This window comes from Chelonoidis abingdonii, chromosome 2 (genome assembly GCF_003597395.2).
Source record: "Chelonoidis abingdonii isolate Lonesome George chromosome 2, CheloAbing_2.0, whole genome shotgun sequence".
NCBI lineage: Eukaryota > Metazoa > Chordata > Testudines > Testudinidae > Chelonoidis > Chelonoidis abingdonii.
In genome coordinates this window covers 187239151-187262037 of record NC_133770.1, presented here as the reverse complement: position 1 = coordinate 187262037, position 22887 = coordinate 187239151, and the positions used below count along the sequence as shown (strand labels likewise).

At 38.8% G+C, this 22887-nt stretch overlaps 1 protein-coding gene across 1 annotated transcript in view; it reads right to left on the bottom strand.

The window, feature by feature from the left end:
- Positions 1–22887, bottom strand: part of RANBP9 (RAN binding protein 9) — a 66539-nt gene that overhangs the window by 18326 nt on the left and 25326 nt on the right. The window contains 5 exon segments of the mRNA XM_075062014.1: positions 394–506; positions 3200–3408; positions 5199–5314; positions 8525–8710; positions 12334–12386. Of these exon segments, the coding sequence (XP_074918115.1) occupies positions 394–506; positions 3200–3408; positions 5199–5314; positions 8525–8710; positions 12334–12386 (677 nt within the window).

Genomic DNA, 22887 nt, shown 5'->3' with positions numbered 1-22887 from the left:
AACTGTCTCCTAGCCCGCCAGTGGATTACCCCGATGGGCCATGTGCGGCCTGCAGGCTGCAGATTGCCCACCATTGGTCTAGACACACCATTAACATTTGTTCCAAGATAACACCAAACACCTGTGTGTCCTCCCTTTCAAATATAAGCGCCATGGTAGGTAATTCATAACATTCCTCTTCATTAAACTAGTTCCAAAATTGAACAGTACTTTCAAGATTAACAAACCAGTGGCTCAAGAATCCATGATTGTGCATTAATACGCTGAATTATAATGGTGTAAGATTGTTAGAAGGCCATTCCATGATGAAAAGATTCATAGATTAAATTTTTAATATGAGCCAATTTAAGTTAATTTATTTTAAAAAGTATACAGTGTACTTTCCAGCCTTACTTTGTCTATTTTTAATGGAGGCTAATTCTTCTAGTACAGTCTGGTCTGTAGATCTGGCAAAAGCCTCTGCTGTTGCACAGTACCCATGATGAACTAAATAAGATGAAACCATTCTGAGGAGAGAATTCAAACAGTTAAAATATGCAACATCATTTAAACCATTATGCAGGTAAAATAAACTGAAGACAATTTTCAAACTTCCAGGCATATGAGCAAACAAAATCACTTGCTTGATAAAAGCAAACAGTGGAATTAGTAAGCTACATAAACCAGAAATATATATTTGCAACATATAAAAATGTCCTATCCCAGTTATCTAGTCATGAATACATTAACTGAATGTATTTGATTCCTTCCCAGAAGAGCTAAGCTCCTTGTTAGAACATATTCTTACTTGTACTTGTTTTTACAAACTATTTTTTAACATTTTATTTCAATTATATAGAAACAATTGGGATTCATTAAAAAACCCCATTTGTTAACCCAAGCTATGATCAATTACATACTGATTTTTCAAGTGTATTCCTGGCTCATGAAATGTGTTGGACTTAAAGCCCTGTGAGGCCAAATTCTGTATTAATCCACAGAACAAATACAGTATGCTCAGCAGCAATGAGAGTTTCTCTAAATAGTACCAAAAATGTTCCACAACCCAGAACTGACATGAAAGTCTGCATGTCTACACAGCAAAAGAGACATGTAGCATGTCTACACAGCAAAAGAGACATGCAGCATGTCTCAGGTCAACTAACTCAGGCTCATACCACAGGGCTAAAAATAGAGTCGATATTTGGGCTCAGGCTGGAGCCAGGACTCTGAAACGCAATGAGGGAGGTGGGTTTGAGAGTCTAGGTTCCAGCCTAAGCCTGAACGTCTGTGCTGCTGTTTTGAGCTCCACAAGCCTGAGTCAGTGGACCTGGTCTCTGAGACTTGCCACTGTGGGTTTCCCCCACCCCCCCTTTTTTTTTTTTGTTTGTTTGTTTTGGGCAGCACAGACATATCTTCTGAGTAAGAGGGAAGACTCCATGGTTAAGGAAATCTGTGACTGTACCAATACTCACTTATTCACTGGCAACTAGAGACTACCAGTTGAGTTTAAACAAGCCCCAGAGTAGCCAGTTGAATTGCAGTCACTAGTGACATTGATATGAATTTGCACTTATGACTTTACTGATCTCCTGCAGGCACTTAAGTCCGTGTACATATATTAAACATGAATAGCTCCACTGACATAATGGGTCTGCTTATATGCATAAAGATAAGCACATGCATAAGTATTTATAGGATCACAGTCCTAAAGGAAAACCCTCAAATCCACTGAACCATCTAAGTCTTCGTTTTAAAAGATTTTTAGCATGAACTCTGGTGCAGGAAACAATCGTGGTGTCAAGTGTCTTGACTCTGTATGGTAATTAAAAAATTCAGACACTTGTAACAATTCACTTAATCACATGAATTGATCCAAAATACTGTATTTAAGGTTCTGAATCGAAGTACACTGAGAATGACAAATTAAGTTACATTTCCCCTTCAGTAATTTTTTATTTATTTATTTATTTTTAATTAAAATGCTTGTTTGGCTAGGAAAGATGACAAAATGGCTTACGCTAGCACTAATGTCAACACATATGGTGTCAGGAGGTGGTGAAACAACAATATAGTGAGCATTCACTTAAAGACCAAAATGTGTTCATTGGGATGTTCCCATAGCCAGTGAGTCTGCTCAAAAAATTAAAATTAATGCCACATTAATACAAAACACTGTTGTTAACAATGCATTCCAGCAAGTAGCTGGACTAATGTATCCAATTTTACAAGTTCTACTGACATTACGTGAGTGCAGAAAGGAAGACTACCATAAAATAGGTTTTCAAAATCTGATTTCTGTAGTTTAAGTGAATTTAGTGCTCATGAAAGAAGGAGGAGGCTATGAGACAGAAAGCGAAAGGAGCAGCAATTTTCAAACTGCAAATTTCATCCCAAAGTACTTTACAAAGTTAAACAAATTATATATAGGGATCGCTATTCCACAGCACAAACACAAACAATATTGGCAGTGAGTAAAAACCATAGCCAACTGAAAATACAGGAATTCAGGCATGTTTAATTTAAATTACCTGAGTTAGGCAAAAGAATAATTTTATTTATACGTACACACACACACACACACACACACACACACACTGTTCAGCTTCACTTGTCATTTCAGACTGAATGTTCTTTGGGGAAGAGACTAAGTGTATTCCATGTTTTGTGACGCAACTAGCACACTTCAGGGTGCCAGATAAACAGTTATTAATCTCCACAGGCCGTTCAGTTCCCTGTTTTGACAGCCATTTTGTGTGTCAATTAGTGTCAAGTGACACAGTTATTTCTTTGATACAGACACCTGTCTACCAAGACCTGAACTGACAGAGATTTCTACATAAGCCATCCCAATGGCTATTCAACAGAAATCATTTTCAGTCACTACTGATCAAGGCTGCATTTGCACTAGTGACCAAGAAGTCAAATGTCATATAGCTTTTCACTAATTTTATATGCCAGACAGCTGTCCTGATGAATCTTAATGGTAATAGTTCTAACTGTAATCAAAGAATGCACTTCATTTTTTACCATCACTTCAATATGACAGGACAAATATAAAGTTCTCAGGAACATTTAATAACTGCCTATATTTGTTAAAAACTATTTGAACAGTTGAATTTAATTAGGATTTCGTACAAACATTTTTTTAAATGCCCATTTTAAAATCCCTTTTAGCAAATTTTAAGTATACAGTCTTTAAAATCCCTCTAATTCTTACTTTTGAATCATTGTCTGCCATTCTCCTTCCCGATCTCCTATAGGAAATCTGTCGATCTGAGCCTGAATTTTGGTTCTCCATTCTCGCATATAGTCTTCAATGTCAAACACAAATGGATGCTGCCCAAAGTTAGCATCTACCACTTCTCCTGGTGTTTGAAGCCCTACTGTAGGGTACAAGTTTGGCTGAAAGAAATTTTTTTTTTTAAATCAATACTTTTTCCTCTTATTCCAAATTCCCCCCTTTTTTAATCAGCTTCAACATCCCCATCCACACCCCTCACTGGGGTGAAGTAGTACTCACACTCCTAGCATTCCCAGTGGTCAGTCAAATTTAAGTAACTGATACCAACTCAGCAATATGACGACAAAACAACTCTATCACCAGTGGGAGAGAAAATAAAACACTGGCCATTATTTTGAGATCCAAACCTCAACACTGGTAATTCTTCAAGCTAACAAATGCAGTTTTTAAAGCATGGTAAACGTCACACTTTTTGGCTTCGATTTTATGTTGAAAACATGCATCTCCAAGTTAAATAATCCTGGTCTTAAAAAAAAATATTGATTTCTAAACAAGAGCAAAAAAATTTAACACAAATGTATTAAGTGGGTTACTTCCATTTTCAGGTGTACCACCACTAAAGTTCAGATAGTTTAGCAATGTTTTAAGGTAGAGAATTGAAATGATAGGGGCAACTCCTTAGCTCAGAAATTCAAGTATAATGCCTACAAAGAACTGTACCAGTTCACTAAAGCCCTCGTGATTACTTTGATTTGTATCTAAAATGACTTCAAAGCATTGTCTTCTAAATTCTATTTTCTTTTCAGAGATTGGCCTTCACAGTGAACTTTTAAATATGGTCCCAATTCCCAAAGGGGTAAAAATCTGTTTTGCCAGCATTTATGTATTCTAGGATCAGAATGAATCGTTAGATGCCAATAGTGTCTCTTCAGCTTTTTCTCTTAGGACCTAGTGGTGCAATGATGCCCTCCAACAGGATTGTGTGTCTAAATCGTTGTCCTCTAAATCACAACACCAAAGTCCAGACTGAAAATGATGTGAATATGAGAGAGAAAGGCACCAAAAAAAAAAAAAAAAAAGACATCATGGTAACCCCATGAATACGGGGGGGCATTCATACAGAATGCTGCTGCGAATAAAATTCCAATCAAAAGATAGTAACTAGGGGTTTATTAGATTTTATGCAGAAATGTCCACATATTAAGGTATTATATTAATTTATTTAAAATAATTCGCGTTACATACTTCGTAACATTTGAACCAAATTATGGATATAAAAGCGCAAGACTGTTGATAGTACTCGACACACTAAAAATAGCCCTTTCTTGAGGAGTAAACGCCTAATTTGGTGATTTTACACACTATCAAAAGTTGGTGTTTTAATAAGTTCATTTGGCCATATAATATAGCCACCATTTGTGTTTTGAACATTGGGCATTCTTTGCTTCCAACTCAGGTATTCCCAGAGAATGACACACTGCCAGGACTTACACACTTAACATATTTGGGACATACAACTATTACCAATATAAATAAGTTAGCTTTATTCGATTATTGTTTTCACGAGATTCTCTCTCAACTGTTTTGACAAGCACAGAATGGTATATTATAATAAATATTTAAAAAATCACGTATTACATTTCTCATCCTGATTTTCTGATCAAAATCTGAAGTAGAATGCCACTGGATACTAAAATCTGAAACAGAAGAAAAATATGTAACTATTTTGCTTTTCAGTATTAGTGTTTACCGATACCTGAGTTTTCAAGTTGTTTGGCTCAGTAATAACTTCTGGAGGTTTTTATCCCCAAAACTGAAAACAGCATATAATAATGACTATTAAAAAGGGCACACTGCACATGTTCCATAGAGCATTAAGCTGAGACAAGAGACAGTGATAGTTCATTTGAAAACAGCTATTTTATAGTATGAACATAAATTCTATCTTAACTGTTTGAATCATCACTTATCTTACCAGGTAGATCTCGTAAAAGCAATACCTGCAACCAAACAGAGATGCATTAAATACAATTTTCCATATATTGTATTCAAAATTGTATTTGAAAAAGCGAAGCAACTTCCTAGAAGATGCTTTAAAAAAAAAAAAAGTATACAAGAGTGTTCAAGTAGTCATGTTTAAATTTGTCACCTCTTACACATTGGTTGAAGAGAAATATCTAATAGCGGAAATCTAGAATTGCTAAATATTAGTTCTTCTCTAATCGTTGATCATAGGTTTGTAAAAACTATCCCAGGACCAAAAGTAAAGTTATGACAGGCATTGCTGACACCCTATCACGCTTCTGCAGCAAGTTAGTATATAGTAGTAAGGGAACCAAAAGGTAACTATTTTGCAAAATAGAAAAGAAATAAATTTTCAAAAAGATGATCAACATTTAAACTGACCAACAGAAATATTCAGCCAATATTTTTGACAATTGGATAGCTTAACAGCTAAGATTCTCTTACCCATGCTTAGTTATATGGAGGTCTAAGTATCAGTTTGACAGCCTATCTTTAAGCAAGCAGGTTGTGAAAACTTAGGCCACAGTTGACTGTCTTAAATGTTACAAGAAAAAGAGTTAGCTAATTAGCATTTTCATAATATACTTCTGGCAATGTACAAGTTCTGTCATCTGCAACTATAATAATAGAGATGAAAGCAGCAAAGAGTCCTGTGGTAAACTTTGATAGACTAAAAGGTTATGGCTACATTAGAAATTTCAAAGCACTGCCACGGCAAGCACTTTGAAGTGTGAGTGTAGTCAGCAGTCCCGTGCAGCGCTGGGAGAGACGCTCTCCCAGCGCTGGCTTGTATAACCACATCCCTTTATGGTGTGTAAAGCGTGCACCGCGCTGGGCCGCGAATCTCCAGCGTTTGCGCCCTGATTACACTGGACCTCACATTACAGTGCTGCATCTTGCAGGTCAAGGAGGGGTTTTTTTTCACCCTGAAGGAAAGTTGCGCGCTGTACAGTGAAGTGTAAGCCAACGCCTAATATTGGAGCATGAGCTTTCGTGGGTGAATGCATGCATCCGACAAAGTGGATATTCACCCACGAAAGCTCATGCTCCAATACATCTGTTAGTCTATAAGGTGCCACAGGACTCTTTGCTGCTTTTACAGATCCAGACTAACAAGGCTACCCCTGATATTTAATGAGATGAAAGTTTACTGCAAAGAAGTCTCTCCTACTGGCAATGCATAGAACTTTTCTTGTTTGCAAAAATTAAAGCAGAAGTAGCATATCTGCCAGAGGCTTCATAGAAAATTAATTAGTTCTGATCCAAACTAAGTATTCTACTAGAGTTTGATTAAGTTAAACCACATATTTTAGTATCTAGTTATAAAATATGAGAAGCTGATAAAACCAGAAGAGTAATTTTGGAATTTACTGGAATTAGGAAAAAATAAAAGTAAAATCTAACCTTTATATGTTCCCAGAGCTTTAGGTAAATTTTAGAAAAATAATTCCAATTTCAAATAGATTCTTTTGTAGGAGTGAAATTCTGTATCTGAAACCCACAGGGTATATCATAATTTTCTTCTCTTCATGCTGAAGGATTTTATTTTTAACCTTACTAGCTGTCCATCTATGCTGACAACTCAAATCTACTTCTGTTTTATTTCTCCATCCGATATAGCACTATCATCTCAAAATGTACTATGGCAAAAAAAAAAAAAAAAAAAAAGCAGCTTCTAATCTTTCCTCCTAAATCCAACCTCATTTTCCACCATCGTTAACAACTCCATCCTCATCACTGAGGCCCTCGATATAGGACTCCTTATCTTTCTCCCACGCAAACTGTAACCAAATCCTGCTGCTGCTTCCATCGCATCCAAAATTCATCATTTCCATATGGCTAACTTGCTGTCCATGTCCTAAACTTCTCTTGCCTTGACTACTCGAACCTCTTCCTCTCTGGAATTCTTAACTGTCACCTCCTCCTCCAATTTCTCCAAAATGATCTCTTAGTGTTGCTATGATCTTATTACTCCACCCCCTCACTTTTGCAACCTCCCAACAGCTTTCCATGACTTTAAACAAGCTTTTTGTCCTTCTCTTCAAGGCCTACATTAAGCGCCTGCCTAAATCTACAGCCAGTTTCTCTCCTAATCCCACTCCTACCAACAAGAGATGTCTTAACTCTTCCCCTTTGTCATTTTCTCACATCGTCTAAGCCTTATTCCAGTGGTCCCTAGCCCTTTTCGTCTGGCGGAGGACCATGGCGGCAGATGAGCATCCGCCAAAATGCCGCCAACAAGCGCCATCATCCGGAGGTGCCGCCGCCGAATTTTGTCAGTATTTCAGCGGATGCTCGTCTGCCGGCCAGTAGGCAGGCACCATGGCGCCCGCAGGCACCACATTGGGGACCTCTGCCTTATTCCGTTAACCCCTATTTCAACAGTGTTCCAAAACCTATTCACCAAGCCACAACCCTCTCATTAACCCACTGCTAATATAAACATGCAAGACATGAGGAAAGAAAAATATCTTTGGTCACTAAAGTATGTGCAACCTATCTGAAATGCCAGACAGGTAACTTATGTAAGATTGACACCACCCATCCCTGCAGTGCTCATCCTCAAAGTTTCTGTACAATGTGGTATAATGAGATATGATGCTAAAACATACGGTGAAGAGTTAACTGGCAGAAATTTGGGATGGCCTATGTAACTAACTTGAGGCTTTGTTCCAGCTATAAATGGCTTGGGAACTGGTTACCTGGGAGATCATCTCTCTTCCAGTTGACATAAATGAATATGCTTTAGATAAAGCCCCTTTGATTTAAGGAGTATGGAGCTACTGGCAGTGTGCTGCTCACAAAGGGACACACTAAATTTGAAATGCATTCTCCTATGCTCTGGGACAAAGGGTAATTAGATTTGTTAGCAGACTTCATCTAACAGTAACACACAGTATATAATTACAAATTCAAAAAATAAGCTTGAATTTAAATTGCAACAATTGAAAACTAGAGACCTTCAGAAAATTCAGATGCCAGATCTTAGTCACCACGAGTTGAAATATACGCAGATCTCCTGGGAAAGATGGTGTGGGAAAACCCCTCCAAATGCATGTATAAGGTTTTAATGTTGCATTAGTAAGTTTTTCCACTTTTCTTATCTGCTCATTTAAAGCCCTGGAGTATAACCCCATTTAAAAAAAAAAAAAAAAGGTCCATATTTAAGGTGCTTATGAATCTTGACTCCAATGTCAGTGACCAGTATAACACAATTTTAAGATTTTAAATGCACAAAAAACTGCACTAGGTTTGATGACATCAGCTGTCATTAGCAGTGATTGTTTTCCATACCCAAACTATGTCCATTCTTTGTGTAGAAGCAGGTATTGTTGATAAGGTTTACACAACAGCCAATGACATCACCAGTTGTAAATGTTGGGCCATAGGGTTGTCCAGTTCCAGAGGAACAAAATGAATGTCCATCATCTCCATGGTAACCATATGAATGTTTGTCCCAACCTATAACAAAGAATTTCAAGTTTTATTCACTTGTTTCCACTACAAATTAATGGAAAGAAAGAAACATACAGCAAAAGTTTACTTGTTACAATCCAAGCAGTTTTTTATTAAGGTTGATTACTACACTCACCGTTATTCCTGTAAAACAGTAAAATAACTATTACCAATACACAACAGAACAAACTGCTAACATTAAAATGCTCTGGTTCACATGAATATCAACTTCTTTCAAAAATGGTTGAACGTATAATTCTATTTACAGGTGCCAAATAGACTAAGCAAGAAAAAAAGGGAAAGTGTTGCAAACTGTCAATTCCCTCTCCCTTTTTAAAAAAAATTTGACATTCAAAATTGTCAACATTTGACAACTGACCAGATCTACTGTCTGAATATTAAAGCTACCCGCAAGTCTGGCATGTCCCAATAAAATAACAATGTTTCCTCTTACTTTTCCACACTTTACAACATCCATACTTGAAGGCACGTGTCATGGTCACATTCAGATTGTCTAAAGACCCAGACATGTCTCCTGAGAAAGTCACAGCCACTTCTGAACATCCTTAATTGTTGTTCAGCAGCAAGTAGCACTACCTTCACATGATAGCCAAGCCCACAGACTGTAGTACTGCTAGCCTTGCTGCCCTAAAAAACTTCAAATCCAGAAGTGAACTCAGGGGAAAAGTCGCTAATACTAGTGAATCAAGAAGGCCTAATTCTGCATGTGGAGAAGCTGGAGAATAAGTAAGTTTCACACAACTGCACACTTGCCTCTGTTTTCAAAAGGAAAGTTATGAATGAAGCATCTTTAGTGTTCCCTCAATACAAACACAAAAAGCTCTCTGGAAAGGAGTGACCTTGTAGGCATCAGATGTTCAGATCTGCAAGGGAGCATACATCTGATGCAAGGGTATATAAAGGAGTTCAAACCCCAATTCCAACCCAGTTTCATTCCACATAATCGGCAGCTAACAGACTCCAAAGAAGTAGGGAATGTGGATCTATATACTATCTGCCTGAAGAGCTAGTTACTTGGAAGTAACCCATTTTCCTGAATACTATCCAACAGCCCCACTCATGGGAGATTACCCAGCAGTAACTGTCAAAGGAAGAGTCACAGAACTAAAGTTTCAGGACTGCTCTCCTGAATTTTCAGGATTTTTTTTTTTTTTTTTTTAATTGGATGCTGGCATTATTGTACTCTTGACAGGAGGCACAGACTGAATATGCAGCTTGTTTGGATGCATGAAAAACTGGAGACTAAAGATGCTGCAAGGCTAATTTAACATTATTTACATTTGGTTAAAATTAACCAAGTTTTTTAAAAAGGCATTTTTTGTGTCTCCTATTTCTTATGTATTCAAAAATGGGAGCTGCATTTCCAGTCCTACTCAAAGGGCAGCTATTTTAGTGATCAGAATCTTACTGTATTACACTGAAGATTTTCTTTAACATAACATTTTAGGTGAAATGTTCAAACACTATAATTTGGGGAAGTTATGGTTCCCACAACAGCCATATCTTGAATGTACGTATAATAAGGACACATTTGAAAGCACAGACAGTAAATGTTATATATTGCACTACAGGATCAGTTTACTGTCAGAACTAACTTGTTTTGCTAGCCTCTGAGCACTTAAAATCTCAGCCATAGGATTACTACTATTTTTCTTCTTAAAAAACCAAGCAATTAAAAAAGGGGGGGGGGGGGTAGGCCAATACGATTTGAAATAGCGAAGTTTAAAATCTCTGAAAAGCCAAGTAAAGTATATACTAACATGTCACAATGTGTTGACGATGTACAATATTCCATGTATTTGTATTAAGATATAGGCCCTGATCCTGAAAATCAATGGATTACTTGTGTGATCGAAGTTAAGCATGTGAGTGTTGGCACCATAGGAGCTGACTCCGTGAGTGGCTCCAGAGCTGGATCACCCATGGAAAAAAGTTAGTGGGGAATACCTCTGATTGCCCTGCTGAGCAACTCTTCCCCCTCCCTCCCAGTGCCTCCTGTCCGCTGGGGATCAGTTGTTCCGTGGCATGCAGGAGGCACTGGGAGGGAGGGAGAGGAGCAGGAATAGGGTGACCAGACAGCAAATGTGAAAAATCGGGAGGGGGGTAGGGGATAATAGGAGCCTATATAAGAAAAAAATCCAAAAATCGGTACTGTCCTTATAAAATCAGGACATCTGGTCACCCTAAGAGGGAATGGGGTGTGCTCAGGGGAGGAGGCAGAGCGGGGTGGAGTGAGGGCAGGGCCCAGGGCTGAGCAGGGCTTAATACCCTGGGGAAAATACCAAGTCAGCACCTGTGGTTGGCACCATGCTGTGCATTCCTTAACATTCTTAAAACAGATAAGGAATCAATGTTGAGACAAGAGTAGATGTCCTGCTCTACTCATAACAATGATATGCTTTTGATCACAGCAGGAAATCTCTGTTAGCTATTAGAAAATGATGTACTACAAATTTACTGAGCAAGGAAGCATTCTGTGATTCAGACTTTCACACAACTGCTTCCTTTACCAGATTTGTATTTATTTTGTAGCTGAAGTGTCTTGGTGGAGTTCTAAATAGGAAAAGTATGATGGATATTAACAGGCTGGACTGATTAAGTCAGTGATTTAAAACGAGCTATTTTAATCATGATTTAAAATCAGCAAACCAAGAACATTGATTTAAATAATCAGTTTTAATTGTGTTTTGCATTTGTATGTTATTTTCCTAAAGCAAGGTTAGTAACCTTTAAAACACTAAGTAAATCTCACTTTCTCACACCAACTTAATATAGCTTTTAGACTACATCTAGTGCTTTCTTCACTAACTAGCAGGATACACTAGATCTAAAACATTTATTTATGCAGTTATGTAGCTTAACTTACATTTATTCTAATTTTTATTTATTAAAAAATGGTAAATGATGGATTTCTTATTTACTAGATTTTTTACTTGTGATTTCAGATTAAAATTCAAATTCAACTAAAATGCACAAAAATAGCATTTTAATTTTTTTATTAAATAAAACTACCTTAAATGTTCTGGATATATACGCAAAAAAATTGTATTTAAAAGTAACTCATTTATTAAACAAATTAAGCATAATTTATAGTGGATTGAACTGACTGGTTCCAGATCCTTAACCAGTGATTTTTACCTCTTCAGTGGTTTGACTTCAAACCTTGGCACTAAACATATATTGTTCACTATTTTTGTATTTCATTTAAAACATTTTAATAGATTATAATAAGGAGAGGCTTTAACATAGGTTGCCAGTTTCAAGCGAATTTTAAATAGATTAAAAATAAGCCTGCATTTATTTTAAATCAAAAAAATCTTATTTAAAATAAAAAATAGGGTTTAATTTTATTTGCTTTTATCCACCCTTGATTTTAATGCCTTAAGAGCCAAAGTACAGTGACCATGATTAAGAATTAACTTTTTAGGCTGTAAGCTCTACAATAGCAAGGACTGTCTTTACATTGTATTATGCCCTGCTAAACACACTGTTGATGTTGATCAGGATCAAACAGATTTCAAAATATATTTACTTATTATACTGTAGAACCATTACGTTAAATATATTGTTTAACTGTTTCTAAAATCAAACACAAACATTAAACGTACCTGGTAGTCTGTTCATATTTACACCTTGAGCAGAAAGCCCAATTCCCATGTAACTGTAAAAATCAAAACAAAACAAACTTATCTTTCTTTTACAATACATGAACAAAAATATATGACAGACAATTCCAAGGAACATTATCCTGATGAATGTAGTGCCAGTTAAATTGCTGAGAGATCATTTAAGACACTGGCAGTGCAAACTGGAATAGTGGCAGTGCAATCAAAACAGGAAAGACATTCCCAATGTACTTGCTGATTTGGTGCATCATGGATGAAGTGTGTGTCCTTGAGGGAGGAATAATTTTGGAACAAGTTCCCTCTCCTGCAAACATCTCAGTTTTTATATAAAAAGCACTAATGGAGGCCATCAAGTTCACAATAGGGCCTTGCTTCACTAGGCCAGTAACTGTTGCTACGAAGAGGGAGAATCAAAGAAGCTTTGCTGAAGAGAAGGCAATTCCAGAGAAAGATGAACCCCTGGAGGGTCCACCAATCCCTTGAGAAAACACAGAAACAAAATTTTACCAAATGCACACACTTAGACTACATGCACATTTAAAAACAAATGTGCATTTTTAGAAGACATTTATTAAAGTCACCCTAATAACCCTAATCATGGTCTTTGAATGTTGTTTGCCAGAAGCTGGGAATTGGCAACAGGGGATGAATCACTTTATGATTACCTATTCTGTTCACTCCCTCTGGGGCACCTGGCATTGGCCACTGTCAGAAGACAGGATACTGGGATACATGGACCACTGATCTGACCCAGTATGACCATTCTTATGTTATCAGTAAGATATGTCTAACCTAAGCAAACTGTTCATTTTATTGTGGTTTTGAGAATAGTTCAAGCTAGTTCACATAATAGAAATCAAAGAGAAAGGCAATCTCTTTTATTACACCAACTTCTATTGGTGAGAGAAAGAGAAGCTTTTGAGCTACACAGAGCTCTCCTTCAGGTCTGAGAAGGTGTAAATGTTGCACTCCATAATGTTTTATGGAAATATGTTTATGAGTGTAATAAGATGCAACTGGAATATGCTTCATGCAAAAGGTCTCTTGTAAGTATCACTACAGAGGTTATAACCTACTGAATATATTCCTCTTATTTGTATGCATGTGTTATCCTTGTATCTGAAGCTAAAAATATGAAGCATAACTCTGAGGCCCTATTGTAATTATGCAGTGTGTGGGCCATTAAATGGTGGTTAAGAATCTTGATGGCTCTCACTAAAACAATTGGTTGTAAATGGTTTATTTTATCTGCAAGCCTTCCTATATATGTGCTTGCTAGCCCTAGAAGAATGGAAGAGGCTCACAGTGACATGTGACCATGTCACCTGATACTGGAATCCATCTTAAACCTGGTACTTTTCCATTTAGAAGGAGGGGTGGAGACCCAGAGAAACAAAAGATTCCTGCCTTGTGCCAGATATATAAAAGAGGGTGGAGCAGAATAAAGGGAGGGATAGCTCAGTGGTTTGAGCACTGGCCTGCTAAACCCAGGGCTGTGAGTTCAATCCTTGAGGGGGCCATTTATGGAACTGGGGTAAAAATCTGTTTGGGGACTGGTCCTGCTTTGAGCAGGGGGTTGGACTAGATGATCTGCTGAGGTCCCTTCCAACCCTGATAGTCTGATTCCAATCATGAGAAAACCCCTGGTTTACACCTAAGACGTCTGCTGGAAATGACAAGGACTGTACCAGGAGAAAGGATTGGGCCCAGACTAGGAGGAGTCTAGTCTGTGAAAGAAGCTTATTGGAACATCTCTAAGGGTGAGATTTAACTGTAATCAGTTTCTTAATGTATTAGGCTTATACCCGAGTGTTGTTTTATTTTGCTTGGTAACTTACTTTGGTTCCAAGTAATAACAGACAGAACACTTAAATCCTACTTTTTATACTTAATAAAATCACTTTGTTTATTAGTAAACCCAGAGTAAGTAATTAATACATGGGGGAGCAAACAGCTGTGCATCTCTCTCTATCAGTGTTCCAGAGGGTGGCCAATTTATGAGTTTACCCTATATATGTTTTATACAGAGTAAAACGAATTTATTTGGGGTTTGGATCCCTTTGGGAACTGGGTGTCTGGGTGCTGGAGATAGGTGACCTGCTGAGCAGTTTTTGGTTAGAGTCTGCAGCTTTGAGGGCATGGACCAGACCTGGGTCTGTGTTGCAGCAGGCTAACATATCTGGCTCAACAAGGCAGGGTACTGGAGTCCCAAGCTGGCAGGGAAAACGGGCTCAGAGGTAATCTTGGCACATCAGGTGACAGTCCCAAGGGGGACTGTGACCAGACCCATCACAGAAGCTACTCAGAGTTGGTCCATTAAAAGATATTACCTCATCCACCTTGTCTCTCTAATATCCTGGGTCCAACACGACTACAAAACTGCATACATAAATCAATCAAGGCACAGTAGCTAATGAACAAACAGCATTAAGCAAAAAAGATCCCCTAGGCCAATTTGAAAATAGTCTATGCTAATAAGCTTGTTCTTAACATTTTTCTCTTTGTATACATCTGATTTTCAAATAAATTTTCTATTATGGAGTAGAAGTTAACTTGGTATTTTAACTACAACTACTAACCAGCCATGAGCTAAATGGCCTGAAAATGACCAGTACATCATGGATGTAACATGCTTACTTGTGGGAATTCAGGGTTTCCTGTCACATCTGATCACCACAATTAGCTGCTTCCCTGCTGCCTCATATACCGCTACATGCAAAGCATTTCCTCCAGTGATGTCTGATGTATCCCATGCACACTCCTGAAGTGCTGACAATCCATGATGGAACCTCAGCACTTCAAAGATGAATGCCATAGTTTCTGATACAAAGAAGCTGAAGCATCAGTCAGCAAACAAAGGGGTTAGGAGTTGGACTTTTAATTACATTATGAGGCACTGATCAAGACAATCAACGTAACTATTCCAAATAACGTAAATGGAAAAACCTAGATTTCCATTAAATATGTAAAGGGATCAGATTTACAAGGCCAGCCTATAATTCCCAATATATGAAGGACTCCAATATGAAAATTATAAATCAGTCAAAATACAACTGACAAGAGGGTTTTGTAAGCAAGTGTAAAGGATATCAATTTAATCGGCATACATTTAGACAGATTCTTTATGAAATCTAATTACAAGAAAGCGTCCACAGTTTAAAATTAACCAAATTACACCAAAAACATTTTTTCAGCCTGGTAGTCAAATTCCCATATCAGTATTTTATAAAGGAACAGTACTAAGATTATGTCAAACTGCAGGATCAAAGACTGATCAAGTACACTGAAAGATAAGACTGCATGCAATATGTTGGTCAGAACTTCCATTTAATCTGAAGAAGCAGAAGATGCTCCTGCCTGTGAAGATAAAAAAAAAATTGTTCTTCTCCCTTCTTTCCACCTCATATCACTTAAATCATGGCTCTATGAATATTAGTCTCAAAAAGAGGCCGGTCATTTAATACAGCTGTAGACAGTGGTTTCATGTGGTGAAGAAAGTGGCACACTAACTACCCCTCCCCACTAACAGTACAGTTAGTGTAGATACCATGTGAGTCACTTAATACTGCTAAGAAAGCTAAAGGGTTTCAGCAGTGTCTTTATGGAAACTAACGTGAAACTAGACAGTATTTCAATTAATTTATATTCTTGTAGAAATCTGAAAAAGGAAAGGATGAGCTAGAAATCAGTCAAGTATGTGAAATCAAATATTGACAAAAACAGCACACTTTGGTTCTTTTAGTTACTGCAAATCACAACCTACACTGATTTCCTCTTTAAGCACTAAAATACTGCATGTAAATTAGTTGAAATAATAAAGCTTTTGTATTTTTACTTGTTATCCAGCACCTAGAGCTATGGATTAAGTGTTTTATAAACTGAAAGATTAAAACAAGTACAATTTTTTCCCCCAGAATAATTGCTTGTACAAGAAACACTCAGATGAATTGCACAGTTACATCCTGCACCCCTAAGGTTCAGATATCGAGAATTTCTATAGTTTTGGAACTGGAGTAAAATTAAAGGCAAATATATGGATTTAAGAAGGGGCCCAGCACAAAAGGAGAATGAAGTAAAAGGCAATGGCAGGCCAGGATCAAGGTGTAGAGTCAGACTCTAGGCTGCTGTCCAGGGCAATTACTGCCACACTTACTGGAAGCACTGGCATAAAGTGAGGCTCAGTTTCGGAGGCAGTCACGAAGAAAGCTAGGGACAGTTACCCGTCCCCCACTCAGGGCATGTCATGGTATAACAGTCCAGGTTAAGATGGTGAGAACACAACAGGAAGCAGCATTACTCACTTCAAAATGCAATCAGTCAATCTGTAAACCAATATGACTAAAGAACATGGAGAGAATGAGAACATAGCTACAGCTCAAAGATGCGTGTATATTTTAAAGATTGCAGTTCCCTCCTTGCCTCTTCCCCTACCCAAAAACCAGCCCCCATTTTGCTACTGATATGAGTAGACTGAGGAAGAGGGTGGGTCAGTGAGAGTGTGTCTGGGCCTTAAACCAAATATCTGGAAGGAAATCATGAAGTCATAAGTTCTAGCAAGACTCAGTATGAACTATAATTTCAAAATACAGTGTAATCTTAACCATGCACCATATACAATCATTTTAATCAGCCCATGAGAAAGCAGGATAAAAGCTTAAGGTTGACAATAGAACTAGAGGCGAAATGCTAAAAAAGACTATTCCTAATAGTATTTAGAGGCTTTTATATTTCCCTCTTTTTAATGTAAACACTCTTTCTTCAGGTTTCTAACTAATCACATGGCACAAGAACAAGCTGTCTATTTGAAATCAGAGTATCCTCTACCTTATATGCAGAATCAAACTCGCATTTCAACCAATATATAAATTCCTCCGAATGCTAAGGAATTACAAAAAGGTTAAGGTTAAACTATCTGTATTCTCTTTTTGTAAAATGTAATCTGCTAAATGGGTAGCCATAAACAGACCATTGTGTTTTTTTCCACTAGATTTACATTTTGTCTACACTTCAAATTTAATGTGAAACAATTCAAGTTGACCCACAAGAAAGTGCTTGGTGTCCATAAACAAAATATATTGTTGCAAATTATCTGGCCTTTGAATATGCATTAACAACTTTACTTTGGAAGTGTGTTTGCTGAGAGTGAAATCCTCCCTCATCTCATTAAAGTAGGTGTGGGTGCATCTCCATCTTGTGTTAAATGCTACACAATTTTACTGCCAAGTCATCCTGCTGGTATCCCATGCTGCTCTTCTGACTACCTGGGTCACCTGCCTCTTTACCTGTGTGCATTCTACTGCTCCAGGATTATCCTGGCTGGCTGTTATCTTTTGGTTTATATGCTAGCATGCAGCCAGTCTTTCCTTTGCAATTCCACCCTGTGTGGGTTTCAGATACCTGTGTTATTCTTCTGATCACTGATTACGCAGTCATACCTCATGAATCAGTGTTGTCTTGTGGTCAAAGAACAGCAAGTGAACCTTGCTCCCTTTCCGCTCTCCTTCCAAACTCCCTCGCAAAAACTCCGTTAGCACCCTCTGTCCTCATGGCTGTCCTGCCGGCTCCATCCCAGGCAGATGGCCCAAAAGGGCAGGTACAGATATCCCCCGAATTAGCCCCAGAACAACGTACAGAGGTCATTGACATGATCCAGCGGAATCAATCTTTAACTCACTGCTGCAGCCCTGCCACCACTACCCCAATATAACACGATAGAGATTTTTGGCCCCCCATGACTGCGTTATATCGGGGTAGAGGTGTATTTTTTTACAAGTTTATGGGAAAGGGGTTTTGAGCAACTTACTTCAGAGTACCATGAGGATACTATAATATTTGTATAAAATCTCACTGACTCCTGAGCTTTTACACCCTCACCCCTCTTGGTCAAAATGGCAGCCATGGCAAAGAATGGATAAATGCAGCCATTTTCCCCCTCTTTGCTAACTCAGCAATCATTATCTTGCTGTCTCTTGTCCCAAACATTTTACCATTGTGTCCGTTTATCCCTCCCCTAAGTATGCCCCCATACCCAAGACGGCAGCACCACAGGAGTTAAAGTTTTAAAAGGAAAGCACTTTTTACTGTAGCAGGAAATACAGGGGGAAAAACAACTGACTCACTTTTATTAATGCTCAGTTTTATTAATGCCCTCTCCACTTTTAGCTAATATGATTCATTAGGAGGTAACTCAGACAAGGTATGGTGCAAAAATTAAATGAAAAGCACTATAAGAATTTAACCCAACACATATAGAAGAGAGCCCCTCCCCTCACCCCAAAAGTTTCCAGATCTTGGTTTTATTACTGCCCTCAGCTTTGAGGCAATGCAAGTTATTACGAGGTAAACTGACCAGATCATGCTATACCGACATCTCAAAAAGAAAGATTTTAAGGTACCTTATGAAATTCACCTGCTCTGGCACTACTGCAGAATTCTATTTATTTATGCTAATCCTCAGGTGTTACAAAAAAAAGTTTATGACAAAGGTAATACTCCAGTTTAGCACCGAGATTACATGGCAATCTTGGAGCACTGTCCAGATACCTTGTGGATCTTGTCCACTTCAAGACCTGCTCTGGGGTCACGATTCTGGCACACAGGAACATGGTATATTTTCATGGTTCGCCCACTGCCTTTCTGAAAAATATCCTCCTCCGATTCTTGTGGACACACTTGAGTGTAACATCCTCCATTGTAGGGGATCTCAACCTTTTTCTTTCTGAGGCCTCCCACAACATTTTAAAAACTCCATGGCCCACCTGTACTACAACAACTATTTTTCTGCATATAAGAGCCAGGGCCAGCATTAGGGGGTAGCAAGCAGGGCAATTGCCTGGAGCCCCACGCCATACAGGGCCCAGTGAAGGTAAACTGCTCAGGCTTCAGCCCCAGGTGGTGGGGCTTGGGGACGCAGGGCTTTGGCTTTCTGCCCTGGACCCCAGTGAGTCTAATGCTGGCCCTACTTGGCGGACTCCCTGAAATCTGCTCACGGCTCCCCAGGGAGCCTCAGACTCCAGGTTGAAAACTGCTGCTCCATAGTAAGCACAGCCTACAGAAGTGTAAAGTCATCTAACTAGGCTGACTGATGCTTCCCCTGCCCCCTCCCTCCGCCAGCAGCATGCCAGTCTGCACCTTTCATTTATTATCCTCCTAGTTGTGGAGCAACTAACTCCCTGCTGCCACCTTCATACCACAGGGCCAATGATCCTACTCAAAATGGGAATAATTTGGAAGTGTCTTACACATGTCCAAGCAAATCCCAAAACATAAAAAAGCCCAAGGAAGTGCAATTCCAACATCAAGGGGGGCGGGGGAGAGTCAACATTTTATCACTGTTGGCATGAATACTACAGTTGAATAACTAGTTTTTTTCCCCCCATAGCAACTGAAACTTTGGAGTGACCAAGGACGGGGTGCTATCATAAAGCAAATGCCTGTCCTATATAAGATAAATAGGTGCTCAAGAGAGGGCATTCAAAGAGCTCTTGAACACAACCAAAGAGAGACACAGAAAGGTGTGTGGAGGGAAGGGTTCCTGAAGCATGTCAAAGAAGAGGGAGAAGGACAGAAAAATGGCTAAAACTTCAGACCCAGGTGCTGGACATGTTAGAAAGACAATCCTCCTGCAGACTAAGGTGCCTGTGTTCAAGGACTCAGCCGCATCCTGTGCCTATGTCACAACCTGCACATCCCCAGCAGCCCTTTATCTCCAAAAACATTTGAATTGTGGAACAGATCCTTCAGTGCAACCTTGCCCAGAAACAGATCTTTCAAGGCATTCTGTGCCACAAAATAAAGAAAATGCTGGCTTTGTGAGTTACCTTTAACTCCATCACAAACCAGGGAGATGCCATTCTACCAACATGCCACTCCCCAAGATGCAGAGAACAGTGTAAGATCCTACATACACTATTTATGACCTTTACAGCAAAAATTTATGCTCACTTGTTTTAAAAACTGTTTTTGTTTACGGTGTTCCAAATAAGGTGTACACTTCTTTAAATGCCAAGTTTATAAAGTACTGTTTAATAAATAACATTCGTGTTTGTACAGTGTATATGAAATTATCAACATGTTCTGTTTTAAAATATTCATAGATTTCATACTATGGTAACAGTATATTTCCTACAAAGATAGGCTCTTATTTCTTACAACAGCCATATATTCCATGTTATTGGCTGTTCATTTCATAGTAAGCTCGCCACAGGTTTCCTACTAACATAACCCATATTCCCTCCTAAAACACACTAATATTTCATACTAAGGCAGCCAAATAAGATAGAAGTTGTGCTCCTTGGAGATTATATTGTTCACAATTGTCCCTAGACTCAAAGAGCACAATTCATCCCTAACACCGCTTCCCTGAGTAGCTGCAGCATGTAGCAGAGCCCCACTCTCCAGCAGTTCAAAATATTCAGAAAGTTCCCCAACTTCTTCCTCCCATCCATCCACAAGACTCTCTCCCTTGCCCTCAGACAGGATGTACAATACGCCCATTCTAAGAAGCAGATACATCTAGGCTGGAGGCTAATGGGCTCCCCACCCCATGTACCTTTCGATCTCCTAAATGTAGAGTCATTTTGCAATTACTCCAGTCACCGTTAACAAGTTCCAAGTGTCAAGTAAAAGGCTTTATCAGTGCAGGAAGCAGACTGTGAGCTGGGTTTCCCAGAATAACTGGAAGAACAGCAATGCCATCAGTATCCAGAAAGATCACAGGACAAATAATTCCTGTTTACAATACAGAACACACTCCAAATATGTTACAGATCCTGGCATCATGGGCTTTTCCAGACCATCCCATGTTAATATTGGGAAACCTTCCATGGTAAATCACCCAGGCCATACTGCGCCAGTAAGAAATATCCCTTTCTCTGATGAACTCCAAGGCCAGGTGGGGGGGGGGGCCAAGAATAAACATATGCTGCATCTCATCAACAGCCCCAATATAATTGGGGAAGCTCAAGCTTGTAAACCCATTAATAACCTCCTGTGCATTGCAGAGCTTTCTGACTCTGGGGGGAAAGCAATTCTTGGAGAGCATCACACACCTCAATGACAATAGCCCTGACAGTCAATTTACCAACCCAGCTGGTTAACAAGCTTCCAGATGGTGACAGCCACAAACTTCTCCACATGGAAGAAAGTTCTCATGCAAGTGTTCTGCCACTGCAACTCTGGGGCAAGCTCTGCACAGATCTCTAGGAAAGGTGCTTTAGGCATCCTGGAGTTCTGCCCCCATTGCTGATCATTCAAGGTCTTCAGCACTACCCTGGTTCCAGCAATCACTGGTAGTTTTCCAAGATACAAAAATAGTGAGAAGAATCGTTTGAGGAAGAGATCTAGGAGGGTCTGTATGTTAGCCTCCTCCTCCTCCTCAGGTGATGCCTTTATATCCCTGGTTCTGAACTCAGGCATGACAGTAGACATCCTTTAGCAGCCTATTTTATATTCATCACTATAAGGATCACAGCACTGGCCAAAGTTTCCTTGTTGCTGCCTGCCTGACAGCACTTGTGAGCCACCACCATTTTCAAAGGAAGGACAAGGATGGAATGAAACAGGAGAAATCATAGGAATTATGCAGTTTGATACCAACTCTCACAATTCCATAGCCTAAGAATCCCACAATCCACAGTACAAAAAGTCTCACAATGCCTACTGAAGAGTGGCTGAGCAACAGCATGGGATGTCTGACCAGAATTTTGTATGTTCATTGCAAAACAGTGCTATACATTTGCAGCAACATAAGGCAACATTAAACTTGATCAAGGGATAATAAAATGTTGCATACAACCAGATCTTGCAACCATTCGCTGCAGATCACTTAACATAAATAAACCCACACCAAGTCAAGTGTAGAAATGCCCTGACTGGATTTCACTGCAATGTGAAAAAGAGAGGAAGTAATCTTATAGTAGCTAGGGTTTTTTTGGTTGTTTTTTCATTTAAGAACTGCATTCATATCCTTGCTGGAGCTTAAGTTTCTATCTTGATGTCTGATTAAATACAGATTAAGCAGAACTATTGAGAATATGAGGATAAGACGAGAACGAGGAAAAAATCATTAATATGAGGAGGTATGGAATTAGAGACTGTTGAGAGAACGAACAGGGATAACCATTCACAACAATGCAGATTTTAGATATACAATTCCCATTATACTTAACTGAAGCTGTGCAGCAAAATCTTGCACCATCATGTTGAATAGTTATCTCAGTGTGGAAGGCAAAAGAGTAACTATCAAAATTCAGATCTAACAACATTCTGTATACTCTTTCACATTTCTAAAAGGAATATGGAGTATGTATCAAAACTTGTTACCAAATCACTGCTTTACTAGAAAGCTTGTTGGTATCAATGATCAAGTTATTGCTGTATACATTACTATTTATATATAATAGTAATGTGTATAGTATACAAGTAAAAGAACCATCCAAAGGTGTACTCCCAACTGCAGTGCAACAACACAATAACAGCAGAGCCACCAGCAGCAGAAACTGAACAGTACTGGAAGAACATATGGGAGAAAGAGAA